Raw genomic sequence first — 17,087 nt, forward strand, 5'->3', positions numbered from 1 at the left:
ACGGTTCCAGTTGTGTTTCCACTTGAGCCTGGTACAGTACGGCACGATTACAAACTGTTCTCGGCACGGAATTCTTTGCACTGTTGTCTAAAGGCCAATTCACACCGCACAGAAAAAACGCTAACAAACAAGTTGGCAGTTGGATTTAGAATTTTATGAAAAATAACTCATGTTCACACTGCCCCAACAAACACTGATTGAACATGGTAAGTCAGATGAAACCAAACCCTGACCAACGCCAACAGACGCCGACAGGGGTACACACACTGATCAGGTAAAACCCAACAAACGTGTTTGTTGGTGTTTGTCTGTGCGGTGTGAAATTGGGCTGAACCGTGCTGGTAGAATACGTGAAGTGATGTCGCAACTCAGAATTGGTCACTTGTCTGTTGCCTAGCTACCAGTTTCTCTGTAGCTGGCTAAGCACTCTATTTGAGCAACATTAACACAAATGAATAATAAAGTTCAAATAAATCTGATCATCCTCCATAACGCAGGTGTTATTTACATCTCATATCGTCTGTAAACGCGTGCGTTACCAAGGCAATGACTGACGCTTTTATTACATTCCAAAGGGTGGCCGTTATCTGCCCCACAGTGGAAAATGAAACCGTAACCGTGCCGGCTGGCCAGGAGCTGCACGAAATGGAACGGTTTTGCAATGAGAACTGTTCGGCCCGGCGGTGGAAAAGCGGCTATTGTGTCTGTCAAAGACTTTTCATTCTCTGTAGCTAACACATCATAACTAGTTGAGAAACTCTGTAGCAGAGTCTTTCAGTCAGAATAGATTAGCAAATGTAATTGGACGTGAAAAATAACCTGGTTGTGAAGGATAGAAGTACTCTGAGTAGCCTTTTCAACATGTCTTTTAAGCCTTAGGTCATATCTAATATTTATAACCTGTATTTATTCATAATAGTCTGCATTTTTTTGTCCACTTTAAATTGAAAAGACTTTTCAAAATTTTAAACTAAATGGGCTGTTCTTCTGTCCCTCATTGTCCGATTTTGCTCATGTCAAATTAAATATGGTGTCTACTCTGACCATACTGTGGTAAGACAGCCAAGCATATGGCACTGATTAACCTATGTCTAACTCAACCCTTTTTGTGTTACCAGTTACTATGACTGATGGAGTCAGAGTTGACATTGAGAGACCTTGAGAAGATCATTGATGCTCTCCTTTATTCCCAAGAACACGGCTTGCTTCCTCACTAACATACTGGGCAGACATGTTCCTGGCATGTTAATTGCATCAGACAAGAAGACCTAGAGAGGGAAATAAATTTGTAATTTATGCTCGTGTGGTGGGGTGAGCTGAATGCCAGTTGTCTAATTGCTTTCACACAGTCTTGATTGAATTAGCTGGTCAGGCTTGAGCCTTAATTGAATTCTAAGACCCACTGATGCTTTTCCAAACTGAGTTCTTTCGCTAACTCTCGCACTCTTGAGATGGTGAATGATGAAGTTTGTATTACCTTTTCATGTGTAGACCTGTGGCCATGTAATTGCGTAAAAAAAACAGCAGATTTCAGCAGAATTCAAAAGACCACTCTTGGCTGTTCATATTACCCTGCCTTGTGCATATTCTTATATTGAATATTCTGATCATATTACAGTGCGTGCAGAATTATTAGGCACGTTGATTTTCTGATCATATTTTTTTTCCAGGCACATTTTACCAATTCCAAACCACATTAATCGTAATAACTACTATTAATTTTGTATTTAATCATTTAAAAGTGATATATAATTGTTCATGAAGGCTGGAAATGAAAAATGCCTTATTTATTAGGCATGTTTCTTTTACAGATAAAATAAGTGCTAAAAATGTGCCTGGAAAAAAATAATAATCAGAAAATCAACATGCCTAATAATTCTGCACGCACTGTATAAGCTACTAGTAAAAGCAGTATAATTTCAATTCTTTTTGATGTTAGTAGGAATTTCTACTAGTATCCAACTATATCAGGACACTTCCATTCAGAGTCGCATTGCATAATTTGCATATTGCATGGTGTTGAATATCCACAATATCATTAAAGAACAAGGTCTGTTTTTGCTAGGGATTGCACAATATTACAATTCTGTGATAAGCTGAAACTGATTTGCGTGTTATAAGTGATAACTAATTATAATTCAACACTATTTTGTCTAAATTAATTAACATTAAAAGATTAAAGTCAGCTGTTTTAAATGCAAGTGAATTTAGGCATCACAACATTATAATGTACAATATGAAAGATTGATATTCATTTTGAGAGTTGCTGAATATTACATTATAACAGTGTTACTAAAATATTAGTGTTTTTGAAAATTATTATATGACAGCAAAGGTAATTTAAATGTAAAAATAAATTAAATGAGCATGCACAATTAATTTGTATTGGTCAATATTGGATAAATTAAGAAATCTAATATCGCACAACTACCGATATGGTACTGATATATTGCGCATCCCTAAATGTTGCTTATTCTATTAATTTGGACAACTTTATACATCATCAAAGACTTATTCCTCCTAATATTACTTTTTTATATAGATGAGAAGGTTTCTAAGCTCTACCAGATCATTTGAAAATAATTTTGAGGTTTGATTAAATATAAAGCTGTTCTAAAGCAGTTGTATGATGATGTGTAACAAACACATAACCCATCTGTTTCACACACGGCTCCCCTTGGTCACAATAGGACTTCCCCCATTCATACAGAAAACCCCTCAGACTCTGCCCCATTTCCCTGCTTTCAGCACATTTTTTGCTGTGCAAACAAAACCGAGCATCCCTTGGTTCTTCGCTTTTCTGTTTTTCTTTTCCATGCATTTCTCTCTTCACATACACATACACCCAACCCCCCACCCCCCCCACACACACACCTCTGTCCCTGGTCTCTCTTTAATATAGCTTTCATTAAATGCAGTACTTTCAAACCAGCTTTTGAGTGGCTGAATAGACGGGCAGCGTAAAAAAAGGGAGGGGAGTTTGTCACTACAGTCACTCCAGACAAAGAGGCCTTTTTGTTCTGGTGGGGAACAAAGGACATGTGACTGTGTATGGGTTGAGGTACATAAATGTTCATTGCATATGCACATGAGTGACCAGGTTTATTATTTTTTTCCCTAAGTAACTGTGACTTTAGCTGGATTAGACACTGTGTACAGCCCTTAGTGTCTGTAGAGAATCCAGCATAATGCACAGGCAGCCATGATGGAAATGCCAGCCCCAAAGGCTCCGGTGTTGTTTGCACTCCTGGCTCCTGAATTGGACGCAGCCATATCCGCCGGTACATGTACACACACATTCCTGCTCCGCTACCAACCGGCTCCAGCGCACATACAGCCATCTGCGTGTACGCCTCTTTCTTTAGCACCTACGTAAATCAGACTGGATGAAAACGCTCTGGCAATCTTTGAAATCGGCAGCGAATTACCTGTAATAAAACATGACTAGCGTTCTGGCACCCGAGCACATGTTCACAACGGGATTTCACTCACACAGCCCACTAAGCCTGCCATTATGCCACTGCTACCTTTTCCTCGGTCTGCACTTGTTATTAGAGGCAATAAACACAAGCAAGGCAAGGTTTGAAAGAGTGCCAGGCAGTTTGCGTTCAATACTTCTCACCCGTAGTCACTGAAATGCGACAACTAAGTTTTTGACGGCGGGTCTTGAACCTCTTTGATGTGTTCTGGATAAAATTGACAATATATGGGTGTTTCTTTAACTAGAAGTGCTTTTGGCCTTGTGGATTTTTATAAAATAAACTGATAACTCTGTACTTTTCTCATTGGTAATTAATATGTAATTATTTATAACTGGATAATTTTTTTTCTCAATTTGCACTATTATACCAATGCTTAGACGATTTTTATGTTAAATTCAGGGCTGTCAAAATGAACTCGCTAATTTTTTTTTTTTTTTTTTTCAGTTTAACACCTTAATTGAAGACTGAAGTAATGGCTGCTTCAGCTTTACCATCCCAGGAATAAATAAAAAAAATTCTATCAAAATAGAAAACAGTTACTTTATATTGTAATATTATTTCACAATATTGCTGTTTTTACTGTATATTGGTCATACAAGTGCACTTGGTGAGCAACTTATTTGTGTTACTAAGGTTAATTTTATAGCTAGCTGTATGTAAATAATATATTTTTTTATTTTAAGAGGATATTTTAAGTTGGTAATTTACATGTTTATTCGAAATGACACAGACTATTAGGGGCAAAATTGTTTAGTGTGGTAGAAATTACATAAAGCTGTGAAGAAACACCCATATCTGGTCACTAGCATAAGTTGCTACGATGCTGGTGTCACCATAGGTTTCTTCTCAAGCTTAAGACTTTCTTAGTCAACCAGCTTAAAGACAATGCTAGTCAGCTAGACCAGTATAAACCTGCATGGACCGGCTGTTGTAAATTAATGCTGTAAATAAGCTGATCTTTTCAGCAAAGGACGTATTTCGAAATGACTTCATCTCTTCCTTGCTACAGAACCAGATTAATCACTCTCATCAAAAAAGTGACCAAAGGGTCCAAAGTGTTTCAATTTCAAAAGTGTCATTATTTGTTTTTTCTATACAAAAAGATTTCAATTTTGCAAAAAAAAAAAACAACAGACTTTATTTCCATTCTGAGCTTGCAAGAGAAACATTGTGATCAAACAATGCAACCAATTCTAATCTGGATGTGAGCTGTATCAAAGCACTGATGTGCTCTTTAATCAGGGTTTCTATCGTCCCTGGGGCTACAGCTGACACGGTTTTTCTCTCGATTGCATTCCTCCGCACAGGGTAGTTCTGCGAGCAGAGTCGTACACTTCTACAGCCATGTTTAGCACAGTCCCCACGTTTTTAGCACGGCTGACATTATTTCCCTTGGTTGGATGGAACCATCTGGAAGCAAGTATGGAGACATGCAAGGTCATGCCCAGATGGCAAGTGGTGGAGTCAGGCGCGGATACTCAGTGCCTTCCTCCCCCTTCCTTCGTCAGCGTGGCATAGGCTAACCCTCTCTAGGAGACTGGCAGAGTTAATGGAGGGAGGATCGGGCCGTCTCAGTTTCTGTTTTTGTAGTGAATGCGCACAATTTTCCCTTCAACACTAGTTAGCGTATGTCAACCTGCAAGATAAGGTGTCAATGACGATACACGCAAACATCTTGTTTAAAACACTTGTGCCAAGTTCTTAGAAATGTAATCTTTGTATTATTATTATTATTATTATTATTATTATACCATTTTCAAGAACGTTTTAATTTCTGTCTGCAGGGGTCCTCTCTATGACATCATCATATGACATCAAGTTTTTTTATTTATTTTTTATTTTGTTTGGACCACATGAGTCATGACTTTGTTGGTCACACTACAGGACTTTTATTTTGCAACGTTTTTTCCCCAAAAAATACTGTATTAATATGCAGTTTTGTTACAATAATTTTTTTATGAAATAAGCTAATATGCTAAACATTTTTCATTTTGGAGTTTAAAGGTTATTTTTTTACCCCGCAAGAATTTCATTTGTTTAATGAGGACATTTTTGACCTTGTGCCCCCGAAAATATATATAAAATTAGTTAATTCAAAAATTAAAAACCTGCTCATCACAGAGCAAGATTTAAAATATATTTTTTAAATACATTAATAGACAAGGGGACAAAAGCAGATTTATTTTAAGCACTCTTGCTGCAGTTTTCCATCTCTTCCTGTTTTCTCTCTCTTTGATCTCAGTCCATTTGGGTCCAGTCTGCTTTCCATTGCTGTTTTTGATTACCTTTCTGTCCGAGTTTAATCTTAAATGCTGAAGCTTTGCAGTTGTGCTTGTCTCTGTGACTCCAATGACACTTTCTCCGAACACACAAGCCTCATATTTCACTTTACACACGGCTAGTTTTGCCATAAATCATTTGAAAAGAAAAACATGTCAAATCTAATATTAGGTGATATCGAGGTCCTCTATCGCTTTCACATTGTGCATTTTTTCCAGCAATCCATTTCTAAACGTTTATTATACTCGTTTATTCACATGGGATATTTAGCCATGCTTTTACACATTTGTGTTTGTGTGTTTGTGTGTGTGTGTGTGTGTGTTCTGGGGAACTGGGCTGTTAGTTTCCTGGTGGAGGCTTATAGAAACCTGTCAGCTGGATTTGGGAAAGACTAAGTTTGCTTAAACTCTTAAGAGGGAGAAAGAGTGGGGGTGTTTTTGGAATAAGAAAATGAGTGCGGATGTGTTGAGTGCAAAGAGGGAATGTAAAAACATGTATTTGTGTGTCCGTGCATGGCAGTCTAAAGTGTTCCTAGATGCTGAGCTGGTCCTGTGGTTTGCCAGGGTGTTGAAATGGGATCAAGAGAGACGGTCTGTGGCGAGCAGGTCAGAGGAAATGGGGAATAGCACCCTTTCTGTCTGAAACATTTCACTGAAATAACAGACTCCCCTTTAATGACCACTGGGCACTAGTTAACCTCTGCCCCCTGTAATTGAGCTGAAAGAATGTGATCTCACCGCCTCAACGGATGTACAGTCCAGCTTATTTGTGCATGTTTAAGAGCACGGCTGAACCCTGACTGGAGTTGCTTTCTCCAAATAAACCCGTCGACAGACATTTTCCTTGGCCGGCCCGCTGCACAAATCCTTGCCGTGATTGCCAGCTTAGACTATGGAGGCCGAAGTGTCTGTGCTTTATTGCTTTTTAGCTCCTCTAAAACGGTTCAGATATTGAAGGTGTGTTCAAATAATTTGGCGTGGAAGCAAGGTCACCCATTAGGAATGGAGTGACAGGGTTTTTCAAACTTGGCGAGCCAAGGCGGCTTCTCTTTCCAGATGTGTGTGGATGTGGGCCGTCACTTGCTGTGGTCTTTTTCTCTTGCGCTTATGGTTGGGTTAGTGCTGGGGATGTACTCCACAGCAATGTGCTGTTCATCCGGGCCAAGTGCTTGTCAGTTTTCCCACTCTTTGGGAAGTGCTTTGTTTGTTTGGTACAGAGAAGTACAACATGAAAACTCACAAGGTCTGAAAGGCCTCCAGGGAATTCCGGTATGTACACATGAAAATACACTCCTGCTCTCTGGTAGAGCAACGGTGATTAAAACAACAAACATAGTCAATGTAAATCAAACATTACCCTGTTCCCTTCTTAATACACATTGGTGGTCCTGTGGGGATAGACAACCTAAAACATAAAAAAAACAAAAAAACATCCAGTCGGGTGAATTCAATACAAGGACATCACTTTAATCCTTGTTTAACGTAATAAAACTTAACAATAGCAGCAAAAAAATATAGATTTGAAAAGAAACATTACCATTATTTTGAGAATGAGATGTTCCCAAGAGTGAACTTGACCTCCACAGTTCAAAATCTTTCTCAAAGGTCTTTACAATCCACAGCAAATCAGTTCCTGCTGCATTTTGGCTTTGGAGGTCTGCTTTTCACAATCCAATCAATTCCCTGTTGATAAAATCAAGTCACACCCTACATGTTTTATTTTTTTATGTTCTCTTTCACTCCAAAATGTGTGGTTGTAAAGTGGGGGGTGTCACAGGTGAAAAGTACAGCAAAAGGAAACAAGAAAAGAGGAGTCACAATCCTTGAGACCTGAAGCACGCTAATCTGCGTATTTGTACATGAATATACTGTTTCTGGCCTTATTCTCCTTTTTTTCCCCTGTCTTTTACACGCTGTTTCTACAATCAACCAAGTGAGGACATCCATGAGCAGATCACATGAAGTGGAACGCTCTTAGCGTGTCATGAAAGAGCACGTGATTTGAATTATTCAGCCCATACTGAACATGCTATGTTTAACTGACTATACTGCTTCTCTTTACATGTGTGAAGTGCTCCAAAGTGTGTTTCAGTTTGACTTCAGTGGCCCATCATTTCTTTAGTGTCCTCCGACACTTGGGAATCATGTAATATTAAAAAGTTCACTTTCTTGCCCTCCTCTCATCCCTTTCTCTGTCTCTGTTTCAGCATGCCCTTCAGGTTTCTTCAAGACTGCGCAAGGTGACGAGAAATGCCTGCAGTGTCCAATCAACAGCCGCACAACCAACGACGGAGCCACCAACTGCGTCTGCCGAAATGGATATTACCGCACAGACTCTGACCCCTTAGAGATGCCCTGTACAAGTGCGTCCTCTATGCTTTTTCCAAATCTACATGAAAGCCTATTTCTGAACTTTCAGTGTGAACTTTCGATGTCTTAAAAAATAAATAAATTATATATATATATATATATAAAAAAAAAAAAAAAAAAAAAAATATATATATATATATAAAAAAAAAAAAAATATATATATATATATATATATATATATATAGTAATTTATATTATAATAGAGTATTTTTAATCTTTGAGTATGTATCTTGCACAAAATTAAGATATAATGTCTCTAAGTTTTCTGACTAACTAAATATTCTGCTACAAAAATTCATCGTGAATATATTTAGCTTGGTCCAAAATCCAAACTGATTCAACTAATCCAACAATACAAAGTAAATCACTAAAATGGATAAGATGTACCAATGATGCATATGGGAGAACGTTAGGAAAGTTTTATTATTTCCTAACCTTTTCTACCCCTACAGCATAGTCAACAGCACACCTCTCTTCCAAAACCATTGCAAACAGCAGCCTTTTCTCTTCATTCCCACTGACTACAGATCAGGCAGAGAAAAATTACTCATGGCCCTATTATTGAAACAGATGAGGCCATGAAGACTAGAAAAGAGAGACAGACAGCTCCTTATGTTGTTGTGAACGGCATGTTTTTGTCTCTTCCTGAAAAAGGCAAGGTGGGGGCAGAGAAGGAGAAAGAAAGGGAAGAACGAGAGCTTTTTTACAAAAGCCATTTGCAAAATCCTGGCCCTGGGAGGAGAGCAGCTGTTGTGAATAAGAGAGCAGCATCGTGTCGCAGAGTTGAAGCTCAGTGGGCCTTTGCCTGATTAAAGAGAGGAAACGGCAGCCTTTACCGCCCACTAACCTGGGAATGGGATGTTTAGAAACAGTTTTGCGTGCGACAGAGCTTCAAGACAGAGATGGCTCTTAATGATTCACAGCTGTAAATGGGTAATCAATTGGAGGCTTCATTTTTGGGGGGCTTTTTTAAAAGGGCAAAAGGCAGTGGGTTGTTTCTTGATTACCTCACTTGGCCCTAGAGGAGCACCCACAGTAATTGGGAGCACATGCCGGCTGAAGATAAACACAGGGTATTGTTAGCTTTAGTTGGGCTGTCAGTCAGGACGAGATCTCGGAGGTGTATTTGTTTGGTGTGCTCTTACTCTTCTTCAAATGTGCTGTGTGTGCATGAGCAAATGCAAATGATGTTTACAAACACAGGAACAGCTCGAAAAAAAAATTCTCAATAGACCCAAGTAAGCCTGTGATTTGTGCGATGTTATCATAATTCAAATTAGCATGATGGAAATATGCAAGGAAATACACATGGAATTGCACACAATGTACATTGTTTCATTTTATTATTCTGTCTACCCATCTGAAAATTAAAATTAAAGTGCTTAGCACACATTCTGACACATTTGTGCTGGGAAGTTTAAGTGGGTGTTGGGAGTTCAAGTCCGACTTCACATTTACTGATCCTTTCATCTCCTTCACCTTCCTTCATTTATTTGTCACGCTACTATCCTCTAGATAAAAGTATGTGAGTAATTCCCTTGTCTGTTGTTGTTTGATTAACATTAAAAACACAGACAGCAGCAGGAAAATTAGGCTGCTGTCACTTTAAGACATTGGGCCCTATCTTGCACCCAGCGCAATTGACTTTGTACAACAACAACGCATGTATCATTCCTATTTTGCACCCGACGCACAGCGGACTTTTCCCTCGACAGATGCACGTCGGTAAATTAGGGAATGAACTTGCGCTCCCGGGGGCGGTTCAGCGAAAAGAGGAGGCGTGTTCCTGCGCAAACATTCCCTGGTGCTATTTTGCAGTTCCAGAAAACAATTCCGCCACAGACCAGGAAAAACCTAGTCTAAAGTCAGTGGCGCGTTTTCAGTGGCACATTATTCAGATGCTGTTTTAAGGGCGCATGCTTGGCCATAATGTAGCGTGTGCACAATGCGTATACACTTCTCTTATCTACACACAGACGCAGCAGTTGCCATTTTTGCAAACCATACATAATTACAAGGTAAAATATTCCACACGAGGGAAATCATTGTGGTGTCCATGAAGATGTGAAAAAATAGGCATAAATCTAGCTTACGCATTTACCAAAATTATTATACGCCTGTTTAACCGAAGCTTATTTGGGTGGGTTTCTCCCATCCCCATACGATGTCACTTCTCTGTCTTTTACGGCCCTGACGAGAACGTTGGTCTCCCCGACTGTGAACCGCTCTGTTTGGTTTATTTCACGTTACGCCCAAACCACACCTATGAGTAATGTAGCTCCTTCAGACCAACCCATTTTAGATTTGCGTCGGGCGTAAGAGTTATTTATCCCGCCGGTATACCCATACACAAAATAAATATATTTGAAATATATTTTCAGAATATATTTTGAAATATGTTTTTGGAATATATGCAAGTATTCGAAATTGGCCCAATAAATATATTTTAGTTAAATATATGTAAATATATTTTTTACTTTTTTGAAAATATGTTTTAGTTAAATATGTGAATATATTTATATGTCAGACAGTATATTTACTAACAACATATATGTTCATATATGTTTTAACTTTTGCAAATTGTTTCATTTGAAATATATTTTGAAATTTAAAAAGTTAACATTTTCACAAACAAACAACACATTTTCAATTTATTTTTTACATTTTTATTTATTTCATTTTAAATCTGAGTTCAGCTATTTTTGAGTTGACAGCGGTCCCCAGTTGTCCCTTGGCGGCCTGTGGAAATTTCTTCAACACTGCGCAGTATATCTGGGGATATACTGCCTACTGTTGTGTATAGGGAAAAAGGTAGAGGAATTACTATGATCAAAATACATTTTCGACCCTTCTTTAGCAAGCTAAACATTTTATGACCATATATTTTGTCATATATTTTACATTACATGTTATAAATATAAATATATTTCACACTTAACATCATATATTTTTGTTGATATATGATAAATATAAATGATAAATATAAGTGAACAACAATGCAAATATATTTCAATGTATTTGGAATATATGCCACATATATTTTTGACACTTTAAAATATATTCAATATATTTTTTTTCTATATGGGTAATAGCAACAGCGATTAAATAGCGAGATTCGCCCACAAAGTTACTTGTGTTTCGCGTTTGATACTTTCAGATCGCTAAAATAGGGCCCATAATGCACAGATCCAGTACACTGATACTGATACACATGCATTGTCTTTCTCGACTGTTTACGTTCACTTAAGACATAACCTACTGTTTGCTAGGATACTCGCCAAGATGGGCATGTTGACATAATTTGTGTGTGAAATTGTCCATGACAACTCAATATTTGCGCACTATTTGAGCGCAAGGCTTTCCATGTGCACGCTTCGGATGAGTGCTCACACAAATCTTCTCACAACGTGCGCAAGTTCTCTTTTGCGTCTTCTTTAAATGTTTAAATTGCCAAATGAGTTTAGTTTAAACACTGATAGCAATGTGTGCTGTTCAGGTCTGACCTGTGCTTGCGCACTATCGACACCCAGGTGATGACGGCGTAAATGACTGGTCATGTTAGAGCATACAGCACTCTCATTGAACAAAGTTTAAGGGAAGCCAGAATGCGGATCCATCGTCAGAAACTAAATTAGCCTATTAGTCTGTTTTACATCTTGTTATTTTCAGCAAACCATATGTGTATACGGCGTCAGATTTTAAATGAACCACGGCGCTAGTGTGTGCAGAACCGTGGGTGGAGAACAGAGAACCGTTACACCCCTAATATATATTTCAAACAAAGGGCAGACAACAATTCTTTGAGTCATTTACAGGGGTAACATAATTTTTCTTTCAGACTTTCGTAAAAATATTTTTCTTGTTTGTTTTTCCAGCTGTGCCATCGGCTCCTCAAAATGTCATCTCCAGTGTGAATGAGACTTCACTGATGCTGGAGTGGAATCCTCCGCGGGAGACTGGTGGTCGTGATGATGTGGTCTACAACATCATCTGCAAGAGTTGCGGAGGTGGCAGAGGGGGCTGCACGCGTTGTGGGGACAACGTGCAGTTTGTTCCACGGCAGCTGGGACTCACGGAGAGCCGGGTCTTTATAAGTGAACTTCTGGCTCACACCCAGTACACATTCGAAGTCCAGGCTGTCAACGGTGTATCAGACCAGAGCCCTTATTCACCCCAATATGCATCGGTCAACATCACTACTAACCAGGCTGGTAAGTCTACACTTTTACAGGTTTTTTTTTTTTTGGTCTCAACTGGGTGCTTTGGTACCACAGTACCACCTACGCAGGTCTTTTTTTTTTCTTTTTCTTTTTTTTTATTAAAAAACATGAACGTAATTTGTATTTTTATACAATGATCCATGATCACAATGGTCATGATGCTTTGTTTTGTTTTATTTTATTTGGTTATTTTTATCTTTATTTTATTTTAATTTTAGCTGTTGTTTAAGATGTTGCATTGCATTCTATTATAATTTTTTGCTTTTGTCAAGTTTTAAAGTTTCTATCTAAAAGTTTTTTATTTCTTAAGAAATATGTCTGTTCAGTATAGGGTGAATCTGAAACCAGCCTAATTATTAAGGGCTTATTTAAGATTAGGCGATTAGTTGTTCAGGTAAACCACTGACCAGTTATTTTAGAAAATGTAATCTCTACCACATAACCATCTATGCTTTCATTGTTTATTTACCCACTAGTCTAAACTCACTATGTGTAATAGTGCGTTAAACAGATCTCAAAATACTCTGTAACTCGCTTTGTTACCTCCAGATTACATCCCAATTACACTTTTTGGCTCACATCCCACCATGTCACCATGAGGTTAGACATAATTCCCAGAAACTCAACGTGATCCACGTTGAATCAGACCCAAACCATAGTGAGACAGATTATCCGGAGCCTAGGATCTCTCCAGCCAATGATGACTTTTAATGAAAAACAGCTTCTTGCTACTGATTAGACAAACCGTTCTTCCACCTCCTGAAGCAACAGCCATGCCTTCAAGACATTCAAGTACAATCAAAAGCTGCCATTGCAAAGGCAACAGAAGTCTGCTTTTTTTCCACTGATGCCATTGTGGTTTAGATTACTGTGTTCCAATTATTTCAGAGGGACTGCAGCATTGATTTGTACTTTTAAGTGTCTCTATGAAATGTGCGGTTGATTGTGCCAGATCGGTACTTGGAGCTCTTAGAGGCTCAAACAGAGAGCCATTATTTTATGTTCCTCATCCTGCTGGCTACAGACAGATCATCAAACCCATCCCCGCTTTAGCCAAGTAAAGCTCCTTGTTCTATTGTTGACTGTATTTTAATTGGTTGTGACATCACTTACTTCAAAATTCAACAATTTCCTGACATTTGCAACATTCAAGGGAGGTTTTAACCGATCTGTTGTGCAAAGAGCATGCTGAAGAGATGTATCTTTTATCCTTGGAGTGTTTACAACTGATGAGACCAAAGCAAAATGAGAGAGGTGATTGAGTAGATGTGCATATGTTGTGTCTTCATCATCACACATGTAAGGGATAATTGATGACGGGCCGTTGAATTATTAGAAAAATGGTGGTAATGCACCTCGGGTGTTCATTATTTTTTGAATAATTCCATGGCCCAGAGTCAATTATTCCGCTTATTCTACGGTTACCACACCTCAAAACATGATGTATCTCGAAACGTTTGCCAAGTTTTTGTACTTAAAATGCTCTTATGTGTGGGTCAATTTGTTTTTATACATCTCATCCCAAGCCTCTGTTGCCAATTCCAAAATGTCATTTTAAAGCTAGTAACGGAGACTTAAGCAACTGCTAGCAGTCTAATGCAGTTATTAATGCAGTTATTAGAGAGAGAGAAATTAAGCGTGTGTGAATTACCTCAGTCTGTGCGTCTCTCAACAGTGTTTGGCACCAACGTCTACTAATAGAGAAAATTTGTTTATCTGCAGTGCATCTTGCTAGTTAGAAATGTCATGTAGCTTTTAAGTTTCTAAACTATTTTACTGATAAAATCGTCAGATCAGCACTGATAACACGTTTCTGTGCGGATGTGTGTCCTTACTGTATGTATGTGCATTTGAGTGGGAGAGAGCGCGAGGAAGAGACGTGCTTTTCCATAATAACTAATAAATGCTAAATACATAATAAAACGTAATTTTGTGGCAATTATTTTATAATTGGTTGTTTTTATCCTATTGTTTACTATATTTATTTGCTCGTTGTGGGTTTTAGTTTTGTGGGCTGTAAAGACCTTTGAAATAACTAAAATCATTTATGAAACTAATGCAGTCAAGACCTGCCTGGAACTTTAGCCGTGCGTTTCCCTAAAAATAATTTCAGAACTTAGAACGTTCTTCAACCAATCAGAATCAAGCATTCAACAGCCCCGTAGTATAAAACGTATATAACCAACTAGTTTACATGCACACATTACCTACTCAAACTATTTTCTCTCTCCTAGCTAAGTTCACTCGCATTCATGCAGTCAGCTACTGAAATCCAATTATCACAGACATTTGAGTGTAGAGACAATGCGTTAAGTATTGTCACTGAAACTCGAGTTGAAAAACATACATACGCAGCAGGTCTTTGAGGCGAAAGGGCGTATTCAGACTCGCTCTCATAAACTGACAGGGGGATCCTGTAAAGACTTCAACTTTTTACATTCAGTCTCTCAACAGTAACACTAAGTGCACTTGAGACATTTAGGGGACTTATGAACGTATGTGAAACTGCCATGGGAGCTGAATGATGAGGCTTTCAATGTTTCTTTGAACAAGAAATGACTGATCTGCTGGAAACAGAAGAATTGTTAGATTCTCTTCATATGAGTCTGCTGAACAGCATCTTTGAAACAAAAGCCAACGTTTTCCCCCCAAGCTTTATGAGTCCACATATTCTCCTTGGAGAATCGCCTAGAATTTGTGCCGTTTTTTTAAAACATTACATTTATGTTACATTACTGCACATAAAAGCATACTGGGACTGCAAATAAAAAATAAAAGTCTTGGTTGAATATTTCAGTATTTGTAATTTAATTTTTCATTTAATTCAACCCCATTATTTTCTAAAAGATGTCTTTTGATACATTTTTATTATTATTATCATACAATTATAATTATATTATTATTTTAGTACACTTATAATGTCACTAAAAAAATGTTGTGTCAAAAACTGTTGTTGTTGGGGAGGGGGACAATTATGTTCTTCTCTCTGGCAATCTTTTTTTTTTTTTTTTTTTTTTTTTTTTTTGTTGCAGTGATTTTAAGAAACATTCTCCTGGCATGTGAAATGAGTAACAGCCCTGGGTGTACTTTGGTGCTTACGTTCTGGGCAGAGCAGCTTTCTGATCTCCTATTAGTCATTGATGTGTAAATATGGGTGGTAATGTTTTGCGATTTAGCTCTGTGTCGTCAATACAGTAAATGCTCTGTTTGGACTGACAAGAAAGTTTTAGTTTTGTAGAAGTGCATTTTACTAGTCTAAGCAAGGATATCATAGTTAGGTATTGGTCCTCTGGGTGAAACTGTGGTGCAAACATAAATCACAGTTACAGACAGGATTATGTATAAAAACCAAGTAGAGTAGGTCTACTTAGTACATTTTATTATTTCAAAAGAGCATGGAATATCAAATTTTCCATGATATGGCTCCTTAAATACATTTTACGTAATGAATTGCTATTGCTTTTATATATATTTTTATAGAAAGATTGTTCTCCATATGTTTTCATTTGGCATTGCCCTGTTCTAACCCGTGCTTTCTTCCTTCTGGAGTTCCTCCCTGCTATTGGGACGTTCTACCCCCGCTCCGCCTGTCACTTTGGATTAGCAGCCCCGGACCTCCATCAGGGGGAGCTGTGAAAGTACTCACTCCAGCTCCCTGTTAGCAGCCCGGGCCCCCTGGGACAGGGCACTAGGACTGAGGGGCCTGGGTCAGTCTGTCCTGGCCTTTAATTTTGTCTGGATTGGAGGGCTTTGGGGTTACATAAACATCTTGTCACCCCTCATTAGCAAAGGCGGCTTCGAGCTTCCCCCTTCACGTTTTGTGCTCGCAGTAGATTGTGTGTGTGCATTTTTGTCCGTATCCATGTGCAAGCTTTAATTAGACAAGTTTTTAAGCCTGGCTGCCCAAGAGGTGAGGTATGTTCTGCAAGAGAAAAACAAATTAGAAAATTAAAAGTGATTGCCGTGAAAAGTTTTTGTTTTCTTATGCAAATGGCCCCCTTTTAGATTTTAGGTTTGATGATGAGATTTGCAGTAGGCGTCAATTGAAATTACTATTTTCTCAAGCATTGTTTTCAGGAAGTTTCTCCACAGCTGCCGGTATGATCCTCTCCCAGGCCTTTTTACACTGTCCATCATTATCACACACAATACAGTTGAAGTTTGACTCAAATGGCTGAAAGGACAGCAGACAAAGGAAGAAAAACTCTGAGCGCAAGTTTGTATGCTGGACGGTCTTTAAAGCCCGAGTTATACTTATGCGTGATGATACATCATGGGCTTAAACTGTCCTCGTGCACACTTATTAAGGGATGAACAATTCATAAACACTGCTATTATGGGGAGAGTGTTATGATCTTGGCCTTGGAGAGTTCTTTTCCAGATCTTGATGAATTATGTCCAGTCTGCCCACTAAGTATCAGGTTGGTGTTGTTCTCTGCATTGACCCAGAATGTAGTAGTGAGTAAAGTTGCAAAAGGTTCCTATGGTTCACTTTTTTCTGCCATTTTTCACTGCAGAGAAGTTAGTTTTTAAGATGATTTTATTATCTAGGCCAGTGGTTCTCAACTTGTGGGTCACAACCCAAAATGAGGGTGCGACAGGGTTGTGAACATATCAGAGTTGTTATCAATCAGTGCCATTTGAGTTCAGTTTAGAATCAAAAGGAGAATGCAGACATGAAATACAGTGTAATCAGTCGGACGCACAGTGGCACAGTGCTCATTCATTAAATGCAC

General features: G+C 38.4%; 1 protein-coding gene across 2 annotated transcripts in view; it reads left to right on the forward strand.

Moving 5' to 3' along the window:
• Positions 1-17,087, forward strand: part of ephb2b (eph receptor B2b) — a 160,904-nt gene that overhangs the window by 112,999 nt on the left and 30,818 nt on the right. For both annotated transcript variants that reach the window (XM_079856698.1, XM_079856697.1), the window contains 2 exons: positions 7,969-8,124; positions 12,007-12,342. In XM_079856698.1, the coding sequence (XP_079712824.1) occupies positions 7,969-8,124; positions 12,007-12,342 (492 nt within the window). The remainder of the gene's footprint in view (positions 1-7,968; positions 8,125-12,006; positions 12,343-17,087) is intronic.

The sequence above is a fragment of the Squalius cephalus genome (assembly GCF_949319135.1).
Source record: "Squalius cephalus genome assembly, chromosome: 22".
NCBI classification, from domain to species: Eukaryota; Metazoa; Chordata; class Actinopteri; order Cypriniformes; family Leuciscidae; genus Squalius; species Squalius cephalus.